At 47.2% G+C, this 18,751-nt stretch overlaps 1 protein-coding gene across 5 annotated transcripts in view; it reads left to right on the top strand.

Annotated features, from left to right (window-relative positions):
* The window catches only part of LOC118224367 (RAS guanyl-releasing protein 2-like), a 38,401-nt gene that overhangs the window by 10,367 nt on the left and 9,283 nt on the right, over positions 1–18,751 (top strand). For 3 of the 5 annotated variants that reach the window (XM_035411837.1, XM_035411836.1, XM_035411839.1), the window contains exons 2-10: positions 3,225–3,399; positions 3,711–3,813; positions 4,275–4,331; positions 4,864–4,995; positions 6,384–6,534; positions 6,963–7,136; positions 11,986–12,102; positions 13,989–14,270; positions 18,190–18,270. In XM_035411837.1, coding sequence (XP_035267728.1) covers positions 3,330–3,399; positions 3,711–3,813; positions 4,275–4,331; positions 4,864–4,995; positions 6,384–6,534; positions 6,963–7,136; positions 11,986–12,102; positions 13,989–14,270; positions 18,190–18,270 — 1,167 coding nt within the window. In that variant the 5' untranslated portion in view covers positions 3,225–3,329. Of the gene's footprint in view, positions 1–3,224; positions 3,435–3,710; positions 3,814–4,274; positions 4,332–4,863; positions 4,996–6,383; positions 6,535–6,962; positions 7,137–11,985; positions 12,103–13,988; positions 14,271–18,189; positions 18,271–18,751 lie in introns of those variants that run through there. The other 2 variants (XM_035411838.1, XM_035411840.1) reach the window with 2 other exon arrangements.

Genomic DNA, 18,751 nt, shown 5'->3' with positions numbered 1-18,751 from the left:
GTGCGTCCAACCAAACACACTCCCTGGGATGGATATATTTAGAGAGTGATGTTTGCCACCTTCAAAGTGCGTTATGAAATACTGTGAAAAGAGAGGTCCAGAGCTATGGAGAGAGCGTGTGTGTATGTGTGTGTGTTCACACACAGCCCCAGCTCAGCCTGCGGTGTGTTCTCACACGTGCGGTTTCCTGAGGCCTGATTTAGCCTGGCTTGGCCCCGCTCAGCTCTGTTCAGGGCTGAGCCGAGCCTTCTCACGCTTGGTCTCCCCCTCAGCGAGACGCAGGAGAGGAGTGAAGAGCTCTCCCCTGTGCCCCCGGTGGCTCTCGGCTGTAATTGCGAGTGTCCGCCTACTGCTCTGCCGCAGTGGTCTGGGGGACGACAGGGGGACGACAGGGGGGTGACAGGGAGGGGGGGACGTGGGGAGAACGCTTTCTGACATCATTTTGCTGCATTGCCTCTTGTTCCCACGCAGTGAGATGCAGGAGCAGCCCTATGAGCACCTCCCCTCCCCCCAATGCAGCATGATGAGAAGTGAATGACGGTGGCGTTTCAGAGTCCGCCACTGAGCCGCATTGGGTTAGCATTAATACTGAGCCGACCGGCTCAGTGATAGCGCGGCATTTTTAGAGGCAATCAGCATCAGGTCCTCGAAGCCAGGCCCCTTCTGCACGGAAAATTACCGCATTTCACACAAATATAAGCAGCTCGCTGCATTCTAGTCTGCGAAATACAGAGCTGCAAATTACGACATGAGATGTGTGCTTCGCTGCTTTTTGTTTTTGCGTTTGTTAGTTCTGCTTTCGGTTGAAATCTGGGGTGGCGTGCGTGTTCGCGTGGAGGACCTGCCACGTGTTGCCGTGGTTCCCCTTGGAAAAATAGTCCTGATAAATTAAGAGTACTGAGAAAGCACACATTTCTGTTTTTGGTGGAACGGCAGCGTGCAGGCTGACACACCTCATTTCTGTTTGACCGTACAGGAAACAGTTGTGACATGCCGTCTTGGTTTCAGGAAGTGATAAAATGTGGGTTGAATGTATTTCTGTACTCGCCTTGGTGAGTGCTGTCTGCCTAAATTAGATTGTCACTGTTAAGAATGTGTACAGAGACAGTCGAACAGTGACAGCCGAAAACCACCAGGGCCCGACCTGCCTGTTGTTCTAAGAAAACAGTTTAAAAATATTTTTAGAAACAAAAGTAGTCATATGCAGGTCCATAATAAAATCTGATGAATAAACTATAAATATAACATTGCATGCATTTTGCATGCAGACCCTAATCAGTAACCCTGGATAAGGACATAATTTTTTTTTTTTTTAATGTCATGTTTTGCTGTCAGTTTATCTTTCATGAAACATCGGCTGATGTGTACCACAAGCATTGCTTGTTCTTTATGCCTGAACGTGCTGCAGGGATATGTTTTTATTTAGGTCATGTTATTATTATGACTTTTTGCAGATGGACTAAATTCTGAGAAATATGCAATCCCACGATTCGATGTTGACCTGGATACTGTGACACACACTTTATTAGATAATGCTGACATTCACCTTGATCAGGCATTTTTCCTTTGGTGCTCTGTCTTTTCCTCTCAAATGAAAACTGGAAGTACGCAGGTTTGACTGGCATAACCAGGAGGGTTGTTGGCTCACATTGTGGGTGTGGTGACTGCTGTAAAATCAAATCAATATGTTTTTGTATAGAGCATTTTTCAAAACATTTTTGACGCAAATGTGGTTCACCGGATATTCCGTCTCAGTTCCCACAAAAGCAAGCTGCAGATGACATTGGCAACTTGGGGAAGATCGCCAACTCCCTAGATTGCTCATAGGAAGAAACCAGATGCAATATGGGAGCCCATCCTCCTCTGGCTCGCTCGAGGTGCGGGTTCATAGTGACCCACATGATCAAATCCAGCCAATTATATTGTTGTACTCTTGAACTAGGTACTTACAACCAGATTTACTTTCAACCAGAAACTGTGCACAAACCGGATAAGCGTGTCTGCTATGCAATTCAAAGGGAGTAGTTATAAGGTCAAGAGGACCGTGCTGGAAAGAGCCAATCAGGAGCTGGACGACATCCTCCCAAAAAACACGCTGAACCGTTCCTTATCCAGCGACTTTTATTACACAAAATGCGTGGTTGCTTGGAGCAAGAGTTGTGAAAATGAAGGCCCACCTACACAAATATTCCTGTGGGAAGGAATCTATTTAGATCAACGGAGTTGCAAAAGACAGGCTTCCTACTTCTTAACATGAAGTGCATTGAGCAGGCTTTTGTCTGAAAAACGGAACATCACACTCACGCTGCGTGCCTTCGTGTTCTCATTTTCAAAGGAAGAAAATGCACGCAATAACCAATTACAAAGGCAGGCAGAATTCATTTAGTTCAGTGCAGTAATAAAATGGTATATTGTTTAATTTTTTGTTCTAGTTTGAATCCTTTTAAACGATGACCGAATTGCGCTATGCTGTGTAACTCTATTACTGATAAAATTACAGATAAGAATTACAGCCAAACTGTCAAGAAATTGAAGGCAATAAGCTCTTAAATTTTTGTAATTTCCTCCAAACGCCCCATCTGCATTTCTACTCTCTCTGTACAGATGCCCTCGTGGTTAGGAAATCTCTTGTATCATATATTGCCTAATGGTATTTCAGCATATATTCAACAGACGTTCAGACTAACATGATTAAAGAAGCCTGCAGCAGAAACTGAAGTCTGTGGTGCGATGATGTGGTCTTAGCACTTCCTAATTTGAAACCTGACCATATGAGGCTGCTTCAACACAGTCAGGACTTGCAGTGCTGGAAGCTAAAATTTGACTTAACATAAATGCATACACAAACATACTGACAGCCAAAGATGCTCTGGGCTTTGACCCCGCAACCTCTGTGCTCCAAAAACGCAATTCCCTCACACCAATTTATTGGATGCATACACACACCTACGTAAGCATGCACGCACTTACATGGATTTGTGTCCACTTTTTCTAGAAAGAGGACATGCTAGACATCTATTATCCATTTCAAGAGTATTTTTATTTGGAAGGTTTTTTTTTTTTTTCAAAATTCTAAGTGTTCTTGAACTCCATTGATTTCCATTACCACTGGCAATTGTTACATCAGCATTTGAATGTTCTGTTAAGAGCATTCCAATTACATATTTGTGATCTTACACCTCTAAAGTGTTAATTTTTTTTTTTTTGCCTGTGTCTGCTTGCAGAGCAGGAAGGTGACTGAGGTGGAGAGAAGCAACGGAAGAGAGGGAAAGGCCGTTGGAAGCCAGAGGAGGAGAGGAGAGGAGGGGAGGGGAGGAAAGGCGGGCGCGATGGAGTCCCCCACCCAGGATCAGTCGGCGACGGTCGACGAGCTGGTGGACGCCTGCATCCAAGCCTTCGGTTGGTATTTGCAGACCTGTCAATCATCTATCATTGTGAGTCTTGGCTCCACCCACTCACTCTATCCCCCAGAATAGGAAGTGGTAATGCTGCAGTCATTTAAGCCTTTAGAATACTAGACGTCTCCACCTAGAGATTGATGGGGCTGTATGCTAGCTATAAATAATAATGGTATTTCAGTCATCCATTATTCTAGCCCTTTGTCGCCCGCTGAACAACACTGGACCCATCCTGTCTATAACAAAGCTGTTAGATCGTCAGCGTCTGCATGCTGGAGTGTGCTGAACCTGATGTTTATTCCCCTCTCTCAGATGACAAAGGCTCCTTGAAGGAGCCTTCCCAGGTGCGCATGTTCCTCATGATGCATCCTTGGTACCTCCCCTCCACCGAGCTCGCCAGGATGCTCCTGCAGAAGTATCCTTTTGCGATGGTCCTAAGATGGCAGTTGGCCGTCACCACCCGACTGAGCAAGGGAAACATCGCCTCAGAACGATGTGTGGCTGCCGTCTTGCACTGCTCGAGACCGCTGATCCAGGGTCAGCCTGTATGACCATAACCATAAACGTAGCCATGGTGGGATAAAATCCTTACAGCTGATCCAGGAACAGAGCTTACGCAACCCTCACCAATGTGGGACAAATTCATTCAAAACTAACCCAGGGTCAGTGCTTACCTAATCCTGAACATAGCCTCAACCAGTATGGGAAAAATCTTACACCTGAACCACGGAGAGCTTATATGACCCTAGTCATAACCCCACTGTGGGAAAAATTCCTAAGGTTGATCCAGGGTCTCTGCTTAGGGGCTGCATTAAGGTAAAAAAAATGTTGGTGGGAAAGGATATAGGGCAGAGTTTTCCCTTAACAGCCTGACAGATCCCAGACAGAGAACTGTACTGCTGAGCTCCGGACGAGAATCTGCCACCTAGTCAAGTAAGGCCAGGCTCTCTCAGAACCTACCTGTGATTGTCACGCTTTGTATCTCAATGTAAGAGATAAACCATCAGATACAGCACACTGATGACTGCGGATGTGTATTGTTTAGATTTGGCCGATACCAGTGCTGAAACAATACTTTTAGAACACTGCTTGAATTGATACCTCCTTTAAGATAAAGAGCAAACAACGACATTAAAGAGCAACTTTTTTATCGCAAAGCCAAAGAAATTGAACAATATTTGCTTTATTTAATTGTTTAAATTATACTTTGCACTTATAATTTATATCGTCTCGCTTTTGGAATTTTGACCGAGTCTAACGTTAGCTAGCTTGCTAACATTAGCTGCTGTTACTGACTGAGGCGACAGAGCGAGTGTAACGTTAGCCAGTGAAGGCGTGCGGCACCAAAATCTGAATTGCGAGTCGGTCGTACGGAAACCATTGTTGTGGTGGTACTGGGTTTGGGTACCCAACACTTCTGATGACTCATTCCGTCTCGTCTGCACCATTTTGCACATCTGAACAGGTACTGGATCTCGGAGTTCCCGGCTGAGTTCGACCTCAACCTGGAGCTGGCCGAGCAGATCAAAGGCCTGAAGGACCTGCTTACCCTGGAGGGAAATGAGCGCCAGAGTCGCCTGATTGACATTGAGAACGTGTAAGTCACGTGCCAAAACAGTCCAGTCGCAAGACTGCCTTCCCTATGACCGGGAGCTTACATTAATCAGCCATTCCATCTACTGAACGAGACATTCCATCTATGGAACAGGACGTTCCCTCTCAACAGTTGCCATGTTTTGCAGCATATGTTTGCCCTCAGAGTGTTGACACACACACACACTTGGTTGGCTGTGGGGTAACGTACAGTATAGTTAAAGTTTGATAAGATCAGAAAATAAAGGTGCACAATCTCTCTCTCAGTTTCCTTACATGCAATGTTCTGCAACCGGACACCCAGTTCAGTCCTGTTTCTGTTTTAAAATGTTGATGTAAATTTTGGCGCTCTTATATATACCCTGAAATTCCCGGTACGCTGTGCTGCTTTGAGTGGTGGAAGAGATTGTCTTCGCTGCTACACCAAGAGGCCTCTCCAAGTGTTTGGCATCCTTAAGCACTTTTTTTACGGTTTTAGTACTATTGTACTAGTAAAGCGTCCCATCATAAATACGCTCACCTTGTTTGACATGCTGAACCTGCCCTGCCGTATCGGTTCCTTTGAACTGTCCAAATTAATTATTAAAGAAATTAACAAAGCAAATCGCCCGTGCTGTGTTGCCTTTTGCCGCCCCGTAGAGAAGACAGAGGTAACGGCTTGCTCGTCAGCCATGTTTGTTCCCTGCTCATTGCTAGGATCCATTTGAAATCTTTATTTTTCCTTTCATATTTAAAATGCTTTTTCCTCCCCTCCACTCCCCCCCCCACCCCCGATTTTGAATTCCCATTTGTATTTATTAGCACTCATTGCCGCAACCCCACTTTTGATTTGTGAGAGCACAGATAAGCGTCTGCTCTCCTCCGAAGAACCTCTTATCATTGCCTAGTCTGTACGCCACGCTCGCGAAGAGGAAGCCCTTACTTAAGCTGCTTAACAGATTGAAGTGTGGGTGCCCGATTTACCTGTGGGACCTGCTGGTGTGCGATTAGATGCAATCATACCAGCCAACGGAAACCCCCCCCCCCCCCCCGTCCCTGGGTGACACTAGAGCCAATTGTGCATCACTCTGCAGGGCTGACGGCCTGTGGTTTGTCACTGTCGCGGTCGTCTGCTCTCGATACCACACTGTGGGGCTCGTCCATGCATAACAGTGCCTTAACAGGATGAGCCACCCAGAAGCCCCCGTTTTCAGATTCTTGAAAACATTCCACCTGGTGATGTCTTTCTACTGCAACGGAAAATTGAAACTATTTTGTGTACTCCTTTGAATGTCATGTTCCGTGACATCATCGATGGGTGCACATTGTAAGCAGCAGAGCTTGTGTTAGACGGGAGTGGGCCATTCCTGAAGGCGTTGCCATGACGTTCATTTGAGCTTTGGGCGCACCCAGGCCGTCGTACGAGTGGAAGCGGCAGGTGACGCAGCGAGTCCCCTCCGTCTCCAAGAAGAGGAAGATGTCCCTGCTCTTCGATCACCTGGACTCCTGCGAGCTGGCCGAGCACCTCACCTACCTGGAGTACAAGTCCTTCTGCAAGATCCTGGTGAGAGTCGCACAGGCGGAACAGGACACATCGGCAGGACTCTGTACACCCGTCCTTCTGTGTCTGTGCGTCTGTTTTTTGTTCCTTCCCCTGTGTCTGGATAGCCGTGTGGAGTATGTTTAACCTCTGGCTGTGCGTGTGTTTGTGTGCATGTCTGTGTGTGAGGTTGTGTTTGGGTGTAGCGAATGTATATGTTTGTGGCCTGTGGGTGTATTTGTATGTTTGTGCGTATGCATTGTGTGCCGCTTATGCGAGGTACGTGTGTGTGTGTGTCTGTGTGTACATATGTGTGTGTGTGTGTGTGTGTGTGTGTGCGTGTGTGTGCATGTGTGTGTGTGTGCGTGTGTGTGTGTGTGTCTGTGTGTGTGTTCCTTCCCCTACCCTCTCTTTACATCTGACCCTAATTATTGCCCCCCCCCCCGTCTCAGTTCCAGGACTACCACAGCTTTGTGATGCACGGCTGCACTGTGGACAACCCCATCCTGGAGCGCTTCATCACCCTGTTCAACAGCGTGTCCCAGTGGATCCAGCTAATGGTGCTGAGCAAGCCCACCGCCCCCCAGAGAGCGGCCGTCATCTCGCACTTCATCCGCGTGGCTCAGGTAAAGCGCTTCCCTTCGGCCAATCAGCGAACGGCTCCATCGGAACAACAGTTAATTATGCCTTCGGTTTAGCACGCTCGACACGGGTAACGCAGATAGGTTTGTTTGCCTATCTGTGTTACCCTTGTGTGTCTGTGTGTGAGTGTGTGTGTATGTGTGTGTCTGTGTTTGTCTGCATTTGTGTGTGTATGTGTGTGTGTGTGTGTGTGTGTGTGTGTATGCAGTTCTCTATCTGTCTCTCTGCTTCTGTGTTCTGCATGTGCTCATCTGTATCGTCTGCGTGCTCGTGTCCGCCTGGGTCTGGTCCATGGTGTGGGTCCCCAGGCTCGTCTTGCGGTGCAATAATCCCATTTAATTTAGAGCCGAGCAGCTGGCAGGGTCAGGGCGTAAAGCTTCCTGTTTAAGAGGCCGGCACTCCCGTGAGATTTATTACAGCGCGTGAGGGTGCTGGCTGCGATAGCGAGTCGGCAGCGGTGGGGCCCAATTAGCTTTGTCTCTCCCTAGGCGTACGGCGGGATTAGATTGGCCGAGGCTCTGTATTACCACTGCATTACCGTCTTTCAGAAGTACTCCAGAAAGGGGAAATAAAACACTGATGAGATGGCGATGACATCGCTTTCCATCTAAGAGACCAGGGGAGGAGCTCCACCAATCGCAGAGCACGTTGGTGAGATGAAACGGAATAACCCTGGGTGGTGATTGGTGGACACTTTGTAGCTATGCTTTCGGAAGGCTATTGAGGATAAATGGAGCACGGACAGAAAGTATCCACCGATTACCGCTGGCATTGTTCTTTTTGTTGTTACCTAGACACTTTGTGATTGGTGGAAAGGGTTCTATGATGAAAGTGATCATGGCAACATTCATAGACGAGACAGCATTGACCGCAGAAGTACGCCTCGCTTAGTTTTGCCGACTCTGCAAATCTGTCTCTTCATGTGGCACAGCCCAAAATCTGCTGGTGTTAAAACAGTCATGCCGTGTGTGCCGTGCCTCAAGCCCTCTGGTGTTGCAATGTTCCGCCTTGCAGCCTGTACTGTGTTTGCTTGCTGCATCTGACCCGTGTGGGACATGGAATAAACATTTTGCAGGAAAAAAAGAAGTCGGAAAGAATTTGAAAAGGAACAAACTCTTGCGGGCGGGGTGGGGGGTGGGTGGGAGTTGGGGGGGGGGGGGAGGAAGTGGTTTCTTTAAAGCGTCCGTCTCACTAAAAGGCTTTGTGTGAGAGAGGGGTGTGTAAAAAGGAAACGCTCACCTTCGTCGGCCTCGAATTTCGCTTCCTTTCCGGGAAATGGCTGGGGTCTGTCTTTGAGCGGCGACTTCCTGGTGTTGGCGGCGGCGGCGGAGGCTCCCGAGCGCCAGGGGTTAGCGATCAGCCAATGGCGGTGGCCGTCTGGCTCTCCCCTCTGCCGCGTCCCGCCGAGCGCCTTTCCTGACAGCCGGGTTACGGAACGCTCTCCGCGGCGCCCTTCCCCCGCTCGCTGACGTGTGAACTCGCCCCCGCCATACCCCCCCGTCCCCCCCTTCCCCCCCTTCCCCCCCCGGACGCATCCCGGGACACCGCCACCCGCCGCTCCCTCTCTTTCCTGTTCCTCATCCTCGAACCCTCCCTCACCCCACATGTGTCTCTTCCTTGTTAATCCTCTCTCTTCCAAATGCCATTCGCTCAGTTTCCTTTGCCGTTCCCTCTCGGACTCGTTTAGTCTCATTCCCTCTCTCTCTCTCTCTCTTTTTCTCTCTTTCTCATTTTTCCTCCCCCTCGTTTCCCTATTGCGCCTCCTGCACCATCGATCCCTTTCTTTCTCATTGCTGCGGTGATATATTTTTGCCTGCTTTCATGTTTATTCTCCTTCTCTTCCTTTCAGCATGTTCTTTTATTGATCCAAGGGTGTAACCTCAGTATGAAATTGGGGGGGTGGGACTCAGAGAAGTGCTATTCTGTGGGGGCAGTTGAAGGTGCATGCCCCCACCGCCCCCCCCGAAAGAAATTCTTTTAAAGGTCAGCTGTGAAATGATCTTTTCTGGTGAATTCTAAGGGGAAATGCTGCAGACTATTGATCAATATATCTCTATCACAACAACAAATCTCCATATTTATTATGTGAAATGATTTTTGTCATCGTTATGCTGTATTATTGGAGGGTGGTTATTTGGCCTGTTTTGGCCTGTTTTGTAACTGCCCCCCCCCCCCCCCCCCCCCCCTTGACTTTTTATTAATTTCATTGGATAATTCTTCTCACTGGTCAAGCCAATCGAGAATGATTCTCAGTTTGCATTTGCAGTAACAGAGATACGGTGATATACACACAGACACTGACAGCAGGAGGATTAATGATACAGGGCTGCACACAGCCGGTGATATGAGAGAGGAAGAGACAAGGTTAGGCAAGCAAATGGAGAAAAGGATTAGGCTTAAAAAAAACAGAGAAAGTGAAAAGAAAACTCTCCAGTTTCAATGCAGATTGGTGCCCATTCCTATCTTTGGCTGCAGCAAACTGACAGGGGTGGGGGGAGGGGCGGGGGGTTCACCCAGTGATGTGTCTTGGAATCCTTAACTGAATGTAACTGGCAGATGGGGTGTCCCCATTTTACATTACTGCCACTTAGCATACCCCCTTATTAGGTTTTTACACAACTTAAAATTATTATTTTTTACATAGTGTCATGGTGTTACATGGTGTTACATAGTTACATTTATACGGTCGCTGAATATACGTTTAGATTAAGCTTCTGCAAAAATGGACAATCCGTCCATTTATGGATACGCAAAGTCCATTTAAATGTACTTAAGCAGGTGAAGTTCCTTACTCAAGGGTACAGCAGCAGTGTCCTACCTGGGAATCGAACCTGCAAGCTTTTTGGGGGGTTGCAAGTTTCAGTTACTCGACCATTACACAGCACTGCCACTTACTTGATTGGCAGCTTTCTGTAATCCAACCATTTGAATCTCTCATATCTGATGGATATTTACTGAAGTAACTCCGGGTTGTGTCTCCTTCAGCAGTACCCAACTGATCACAGATGTCAAACTAGAACCTTCCGGTTACTAATCTCTTTCTCCAAACAGCTACGCCATCATGACAGTGCACGCAATGGGCCGCTTATCACACAGTGAATCCATTTATATTCCTGCAGTCATCCACCAGCATATTTTTGTTCACATTTTCCATTACACCGCATTCATTTTGCAGACGCTCTCTTACCCGGAACGTCTCGCAAATCGAAGTAAATGGTAAATGGACTGCATTTATATAGCGCTTTTATCCAAAGCGCTTTACAATTGATGCCTCTCATTCGTCAGAGCAGTTAGAGGTTAGGGGTTAGGTGTCTTGCTGAAGGACACTTCGACATGCCCAGGGCGGGGTTTGAACCGGCAACCCTCCGACTGCCAGACAATCGGTCTTACCTCCTGAGCTATATCGCCCCTATGCGATATAGGGCAAGGTGCATTCAAACGGGCTCTCGGTCGATTCTCACGTCGGAACTCTCCCGTGCCGCTGTACGGTCTTTTTGTGTCCCAAATGGGCTTCCGTAAAGCAGATGTATTAAAAAAAAAACATTAAAAGAAAATTTTCTAATTTACAAAGAACCAAATCGATCATGAGGGCAGTTTCGGGTCAGATGCAACAGTGATCATCCGCTGTGTTCCCGAAAGCTCCCCTTTGATGGATTATGGGCTGCCTAATGGCTTCTGTAGAGCTGATTATTGTCAGCCCCGTCTTACGCTACAGACAGTGTTACTGCATGTGTTGTCACCCAGGGTGTGTAGCTGCTTTTAATGTGCGGGGTGCATTAAATGCCTGCTATTGATTTCCATTCTTTAAGTAGACTTCGTGGATACTTAAAAAGCTCAGTTTGCGCTTTTTAGTTTTTGAGTTTGTGTTTTTGTTAGCGTGGCCATTGTTATCATTTTGCAGATTTAGAACTCTGGGCGGGATGCACGCTTGCTTAATCTCTTTATATTTCAATGCTTTCTTTTAAATGAAAGCGATGTTATTTTGACTGAGACGCTATCGTTTAGCTTGTTCTTATTGCAAACCGTTTAGGTTTACTGATGTCTTTCATTAGCTGCATTAGGATCCCAAAGTGCACTTGGGTACGGCCTACGCTCGTGTCGGTTTGTAGTGGGGTAGTGTGATGAAGAATGGTGCCCCCTGGGAGCCTACAGAAACAGCTGTGACCCGATCGATTTTCACTTAACGCCATGTGGCCTGAAGGAAAGACAGGCCCCCTGCGGGTTCACACGCAGAAGGATTTATGGCTAAGTTGATGACACGGTGATTGGGTATATACCTGCAAGGTCTGTCCCAATCCCAATCTAGGTGTGTGTGTGTGTGTGTGTGTGTGTGGGCATGTGTGCGTGTGCGTGTGTGCCGGTGTGTGCGCGTACATGTCTATGTGTGTGTGCGTGTGTGTGTGAGCGCGTGTACATGTCTATGTGGGCGTGCGTGCGTGTGTGCGTGCGTGTGTGTGCATGTTTTCATTGTGTGTCCTTTTCATGGGTGTCAGCATGTCACTGTGTCACTGCATTGTTTCGATAAGTCTGTCTCCATTTTGTGGAGGAACCCTACATGCAGTGTGTCTGTTTGTCTGTCAACTGTTTGGTCTCATCATCACCTGTTTCTCTGTGGAATGGTGATGTTTTGGTGTCTTATTCACCGCAACTTACCCGTCCTCTCTTTATAAATTCCAATTTACACCCCTTCTCCCTCTCTCTTTTGCTTGTTCCCTCTTCCTCTTTTCTCTTTCTTCTGTCTCACCACTTTCTCTGTCTCCTGCCCCTCCTTCGCTCACCCCTCTCTCTTTCTCGTCCTCTCCCCACCGTTCCTCCCTCTCTCCCCCCCCCCAGAAACTGCTGCAGCTGCAGAATTTCAACACGCTGATGGCGGTGGTGGGCGGCCTGAGCAACAGCTCCATCTCCAGGCTCAAGGACACGCAGTCGCACATCAGCAGTGAGACCAACAAGGTACGGCTGCCGGGGTCCTGCCTTTCTGTCTTTTTCTCTTCCTCCTCCTCCTCCTCCTCCTCCTCATCATCACCATCATCATCACCATCCTCGTCGTGGTCATCATCCTCATCATCATCATCATTATCCTCATCATCATGGTCATCCTCATCATGGTCATCATCATCATCGTGGTCATCATCATCATCACCATCATCATCATCCTCGTTGTCATCATGCACCATTGTCATCATCACATCGCAGTCATCACCTTCTTCATGTATATTATCACAGGCCTCATCGTCATCATCATCTTCATTAACTTCACTATCAGTGCCTTTGTTAATTTCATCGCCATAATCATAATACATTTATCGTAAATTACGTGGAAGTAAGAGTTGAGGATTCTGAAAAACCAGGGATGCTACAGTGCCCTTATAATAATATAAAATTATTGTTATCATCATTATCTTCACCACAGTAATAATAATTGGCATCACCAACCTCACCATCGGTATTGTCGTCGTTATAAAGTCCCGTGACCTGATGGTTTACACAGCTACATGCTATTTCAGTTCCTCTTACCTGAAAACACTGCTCAGATGTATGGCCACGTTTATCTGCTCAGCAGAAACCCTTTCCTGTGACACCAATTATGTGACTCATTTCACTCCGCAGGCTGCCTGTTATCTCTCAGATCAAGTTAATAAACCCTGATACTAGCCGGCAGGGCAGTTAATAAGACGGCTTCGCCGTACTCTGAATCTTCAAAGCTTCACACCCTGGCCGGATCTCCTTGCTCTGCGTTCTGCAACGCTGCAGTGCCTGTCTGTGCTCAGCTCTGGAACTGGCTTCCCACGGTGGTCAGAGAGCCATCTGGCTAAAGGCTGTGGGAGGACGGAGCTTTGTGACAAACCCCGCCCTTTGACATCACACACCCCCCAAGTCCAATCTAGAGGTTTTCGAAAAGGCAGGATTGTTTTTCACCTGCTGCATGGGTCGATGGGGGCGGAGCTGGATGTGAAGTCCCGCCCAATCGACAACCAACCCTGCCCGACGTCCAAACCTGGGTGGTCAGGACGGCTGAATTGTCCACGATTGTCCATCTTCGGAGGCAGACTGAAGACCCGCCTCTTCAGACTTGGCGTCTTGGCTCCCCTCTCATGCCAGGCTGAAAATAATGTTCAGTTTATTGTAGGTTTTGTGCTTTTAGGTTTTGTTTATAGGGCTTGTTATGGAGGTGATCTGTGGGGATTCTGGAGTTATATTTTGGTTTTTGCTTAGCTTGTTTGTTTTCATTGACGCTTCAGTGAGGTCACATATATACCAGCTGGAATGCTGTTTGTCTGGTCTGGCACCATTGCTCATGTAAATCATGTGAAGGCACTTACAAAACAATACACCCCCCTTGAACTTTTTCCTCGTTTTGTGCTGTTGCTCCTTAAATTTTTAATGCATTGAAGTATTTGTTTTCTTCTGGCATCACCAACACAATATATTTAACACATGGATGATGCAAGAACCATTTTTTTCTTCAACAACATTAAAAAAAAGAAATTCTTACATTTTTTTTTGCCTCAGAAGACCTTCATCTCAAAAACTGTTCCAAGGACAGTTACTTGGTCTTCAAGATAATGTGACAGATCTGATCTCCTATTGATTAGACGTTGTACCGCAGAAAGACAAAAGGATAATCAATGGGGGGTGGGTGGGGGGGGGAGGGGGGTTGAAATCTTTCTGAAGGCGCCACATGATCTCTTACATCTTACATCAGAAGGCTCACTCTGGATAGGGGCGTCTTATGTATGGAAGTAACGCGATTTCCCGCAGCCTCAGCGTCCTAACCCGTCCTCATCTGTCCCGTTCCCCCCCCCACCCCCCCTCCCACCCCCCGGCCCTCCCCCCAGGTGTTCAACAGCCTGACGGAGCTGGTGACGTCCTGCGGGAACTACAGCCAGTACCGCCGCCGCTTCGCCGAGTGCTCGGGGTTCCGCTTCCCCATCCTGGGCGTGCACCTCAAGGACCTGATCGCCGTGCACGTGGCGCTGCCCGACTGGGGCGACCCGGAGAAGACCCGGGTCAACCTGGCCAAGACCCAGCAGCTCTACGCCATCCTGCAGGAGCTGGCGCTCGTCCAGGCCACGCCCCCCGGCATGGACGCCAACACCGACCTGCTCAACCTGCTCACGGTCAGTCCGGGGGGGCACGGCACGGCAAGAGCGCCGCACTCGCTTTTTTTTTTTTGGGGGGGGGGGGGAGGGGGGGTGTGTGAAACAGGAAGGCCCGCACATTCCGCGCACGCGCGCGTTGCCCAGCTGCTAGGAGCTGGAAGCGTCAGCATCACTCAGGCACAGGAAACCCTGCCTGCAGGCTGTTAGGGAGCTCCCGAGTGTACCTCACTGTCGGCAAACGCAGCATTTCACCTGCCAGAGGCCGGCAAACCTAAGGGCTAAAATGCTGACCACTACGGTCCTTTGTTGCGTAGAAAATTCCGCCACATCCATTATTCATTACGCATGCGGTAGTTCATTGTTGGTGGAAGGGCACCGAGACCTGATTTGTGGTCTTAGGTTAATTGCTATTTTACTGCCAAGCACATATAGATGATGACTTTGACATTTACGGACATTAGGGGGTGAATCGTTATGCAGCGTAGTGGTACTCTGCTATCAACTCGAAGGTTGCTGAGGCAATTCCCAGTTGGGATGCTGCCATTGTACCCTTGTGTAAACTACTCAACCCGAAATGGCTTCAGTAAATGTCCTGCAGCGTAAATGGAATGTATGTAAAAACTGCCAGCCATTTAGGTTGCTGTGGATACGAGGGTCTGTTAAATGCCTAGACGTAAACATAAAAGTCACTGTTGATGTGTCTGCGGCGGCAGAGGCAGACTCCGCCTGGTTAGAGCATGTTACGTTTCATAAGCCTTGTGTAAAAGGGGCAATTTTAACATTGCTGTAAAAAAAAACCTTTACTGCTGCCTGAACCACTCCGCTTTCATGATTATATGCCATCAGGATGATCCATAAAATGAATGCACAATTTCCTCAGTCAGGAAATAAAAAGCGCAGAGGCCAGGCCTTATAGCTGCACTCTGTGCACTCTGAAGAGTCACTCGGCTAAAAGCCTAAAATGTAAATGTCATAGCATCATAGCTAGTCGTGCACAAGCTACTAGTTAGTTTTTCCCTCCTTGCTAGGAAGCTAGCCTTGCTGAAGCGCTGTGTGATCTGTGGGGAGGTTTGTGGGCGATTGCATTGGCTACACACACACACACTCTCACACACACACACACACGCACACACACACACACTTCATCAGCCGTGCTCCTGGAAAAGCGGGTTTGGGTGGCATAACAACGATGCAAGAGGCACGACTGGAAATTACGCCAAATGCGAGGGGGGTGGGGGGGTGGTGGGAGAAATTGGTCAAAAGAAAAGAACAGAAAAATAACCCCCCTTTCCCTCTCTGTGGTCTGAGGCAGACAGATATATCAGCCCCTGTTCCATAAATAAATGTTACAATCTACAGTTCTGTGCATGCGAGCTAAAAATTGGGTGATGGACTGCAGTGTGCTTTTCTAATCGCATTGTTTAGGCGTACTGTACGTGGAAAGAAATTTGAAAAAAAAAAAAATGTTCTTTTCTTCCTGGCAAGCCATTATGGCATTCACACTCCTATTGTAATCTGCAATTATGTTGCCATGGAACACGGGTTTAAAAATAGAGGCCCTCTTGTATATATTTCCCAAATAATTTGGAATGCGTTTTCCTACCGCCCCCCCCCCCCCCCCCCTTTAAAATGGATCCGCAGTGGAAACTTACAGATTTCTCTGAAGCTCCTTCGTAATCCGATTGCCAGGCATCACATAGCTTTCCCCTCAAAGCCATTTTTTATTTTTATCGCAGAATGATTCTGCTGCATCCCCCACCTGTAGTGTGGGAATACAGTGTACGCGGGATTCTTCTAATTGGCTGTTATTAGTTACAAGTTAATTTAACAGGAACAATAAGGGAAAGATACGCCGACAACACTCCTGTAATTAGCCGGTTATTACTTTAATGAATGGGTATAAACCATAGACGGGGAAAAAAAAAAAAAAAAACAGAAATATGGACGAAGTGACTGTGACGTCACCCATTGACATTCCATAGGCTGGCAAAAAGCGTTTTGAAAGCCATGGAAGTGCAGTTTTGTGCAGTCAAATTTGAGCCTGAGACTGCACAGTAGGGAAGCCTGATATGTGTTATGAAATCCAGGCCGGGTCCTGGTTGTCTACGAAGCACATGAGATTACAGTGTGAAAAATAACTAGACAAAATTAGGAAAAAATACATTTAGGAAATAATAAAGGTTTATATTGAAGGAAGGAAGGAAGGAAGGAAGGAAGGAAGAATTCGATGATAAAATGTCCTGCTTGGCTTTCAAACCTTCTGGCTTGAAGGCCTAATTAAAATCTATAAGAGGGAAATACTGTCGCTGAAAGCTTCAGGAAAGAAATGACTAAAACTGAGGTTTGTTTTAGCCGAGGATCTGCTTCACGAATTCTGGTAATCTTGCTAGATTTTTGCTTGATGAAAGTTATTTGAGGAATCGTATTTGATCTTAGTATCCCTCTATCAAAAACAGCACATTTTCACAGTCATTCTAATTTCTCATCCACAGTCACAGTCAAGATCAAAGGACCCCTGATTTTGTCGACCGTCTTGCCGTTGGTAACATTAACTTTAATGCAGAGCTGCCGTGATGCAGTTCTCTCAGGTGTAGACTCATTGTCAGCGACACTGTGTTCTCTCTCCATCAATAATGAGCAGACTGCTTTTTCCTCTCATTGACAGTCGGTGTCAGGACCATGTTTCTATATTTAGCTGGTTTGAAGGCAGTTCTTTATTCTTCTTAAGGTATTCCTCTGTATTTCGTTTTGTTTTTTTCATACCTCGAGTGTGAGTGATTCTTTCTGAGGTAGTGCTGCCTAACCTTGATCCTGATGCTGATGCTGTTTACATCATTAGTGGGAAGCAAAAAATACTGATTGTCGTGCAAGTTTTGAAAGTCAGCTGTTGTTTGAAAGTCGTTAGAGCTGGAGTCAATAGCCTCTGGGAACAGGTTTGAGCTCTGGGTGCGAGAGAATAATTAGGCCGATCTTATGTTCTCCTTTTCCCAGGAAATTCCAGCATTTCTGCTTCCTCTCCAGTGTCCCGACTCATCTTTGAAGATGAGACGAATTGTAGATGAATATTATGACAAATGATACCTTGTTAACTTTAGCTACCTCCTTCTGTGACCCACACAACCCATTTTATCATTTGCTATGTTTGATACCTCAGTACTGTACATTAATGATACCATTTATTCCATCTTAATTATTACACCGGGCCAGCCAGTGGAGGATGGGCTCCCTCTTTGTAGCCAGCTTCCTCTCAAGATTCCTTCCCATTGGGGAGTTTTTTCCTGCTACCGTCTGAGTGCTTTTCTCCCCACTGTGGATTTTTTAAAAGCCCATTTGCTTGCTTTTTGGGACTCAGGCCTGATCCCACCGTAAAGCCACTTTGAGACAGTATCTCTGTAAAAAAGTGCTGTACAACTAAAGTTGACTTGAATTGAATTGGACAGTTGGATTTTGAAATACAGACTGTCCACGTTTCAGAAATGGCAGTTCGTTTTCTGTGGGAAATTCATACTAACATGCAAAATAATGCTCAATGCGATGCTAGTCTACAGTAATTAAGCAGGGATTGATGTGTGTTTAGGCAAGAGGGTGCTGGTGGGTGGGACAAATTATTTGTATAATAGTTAGCATCTATTCCAGGGATGTTCTTCTCTTCTCTTATCCACCTGTGTGTGGATAGGTTATGGTCGTAGCCCAGGACTAAGACACCTGATTCAATGTACAAAAAAAAAAAAAAGGAAAAACGGCACTTCCAGCGACTGACGATAAAGTGCTGGACCTGGCAAGCAGAAATGTCCAGGAAATGCTGTGTTCCTGTGGTATGGAGATTCGGTGTTGGATTGGTTGTGGTTCTGGTGAAGTCATTGGAAAAGGGCTCTGGAGAGGAATGGGACTCTCACCACTCGTGTGTCCCTGATGTCCCCCTCCCCCCCCCTTGCAGGTGTCTCTGGATCAGTACCACACCGAGGAGGAGATCTATCAGATGTCCCTGCAGCGGGAACCCCGCAGCTCCAAGCCAGCGGTGAGCAGGGGGCCGCATCAGCCAATAGGAGACGGGGTGGGGGCGTGGCTTACTTCTAACAATCCGATATGCCAGCGCTCTGCCGGTGATACAGAAGTTAAACATTTGGAGAAACAACAACCCCCCCCCCCCGTTATACCCAAAACGCTCAGTGGAGCTAGCGTTCTGTTTATAAATAATGACTCACTGGTGCGGGGCCTGTGTTCCCTCACGCGCTTCTGGGTGGCAAACAAATATTAGCAGTCAAACAGGCTGTATTTATCCTTGTAGGCCAGTCATACAGTCTCTGTAGATGATCAGATTGGTTAGAAATATTTTTTGATGGGCGATACATTATTGTGGGTGTGTGCGTATGTGTGTGTGTGTGTGTGTGTGTGTGTGACTGTGTGTGCATTTTCTGTCTTTAAGGGGTAGACATCTAGAATTAAATCATACTTCAAAAGGGAGGCTGCACCTCTGTAAAGTTTTCCAGAAATATGAT

Source organism: Anguilla anguilla, chromosome 3 (genome assembly GCF_013347855.1).
Source record: "Anguilla anguilla isolate fAngAng1 chromosome 3, fAngAng1.pri, whole genome shotgun sequence".
Taxonomy (NCBI): domain Eukaryota; kingdom Metazoa; phylum Chordata; class Actinopteri; order Anguilliformes; family Anguillidae; genus Anguilla; species Anguilla anguilla.
Note: the sequence above shows the minus strand (reverse complement) of the source record. Positions and strands in the feature narration are given on the sequence as shown.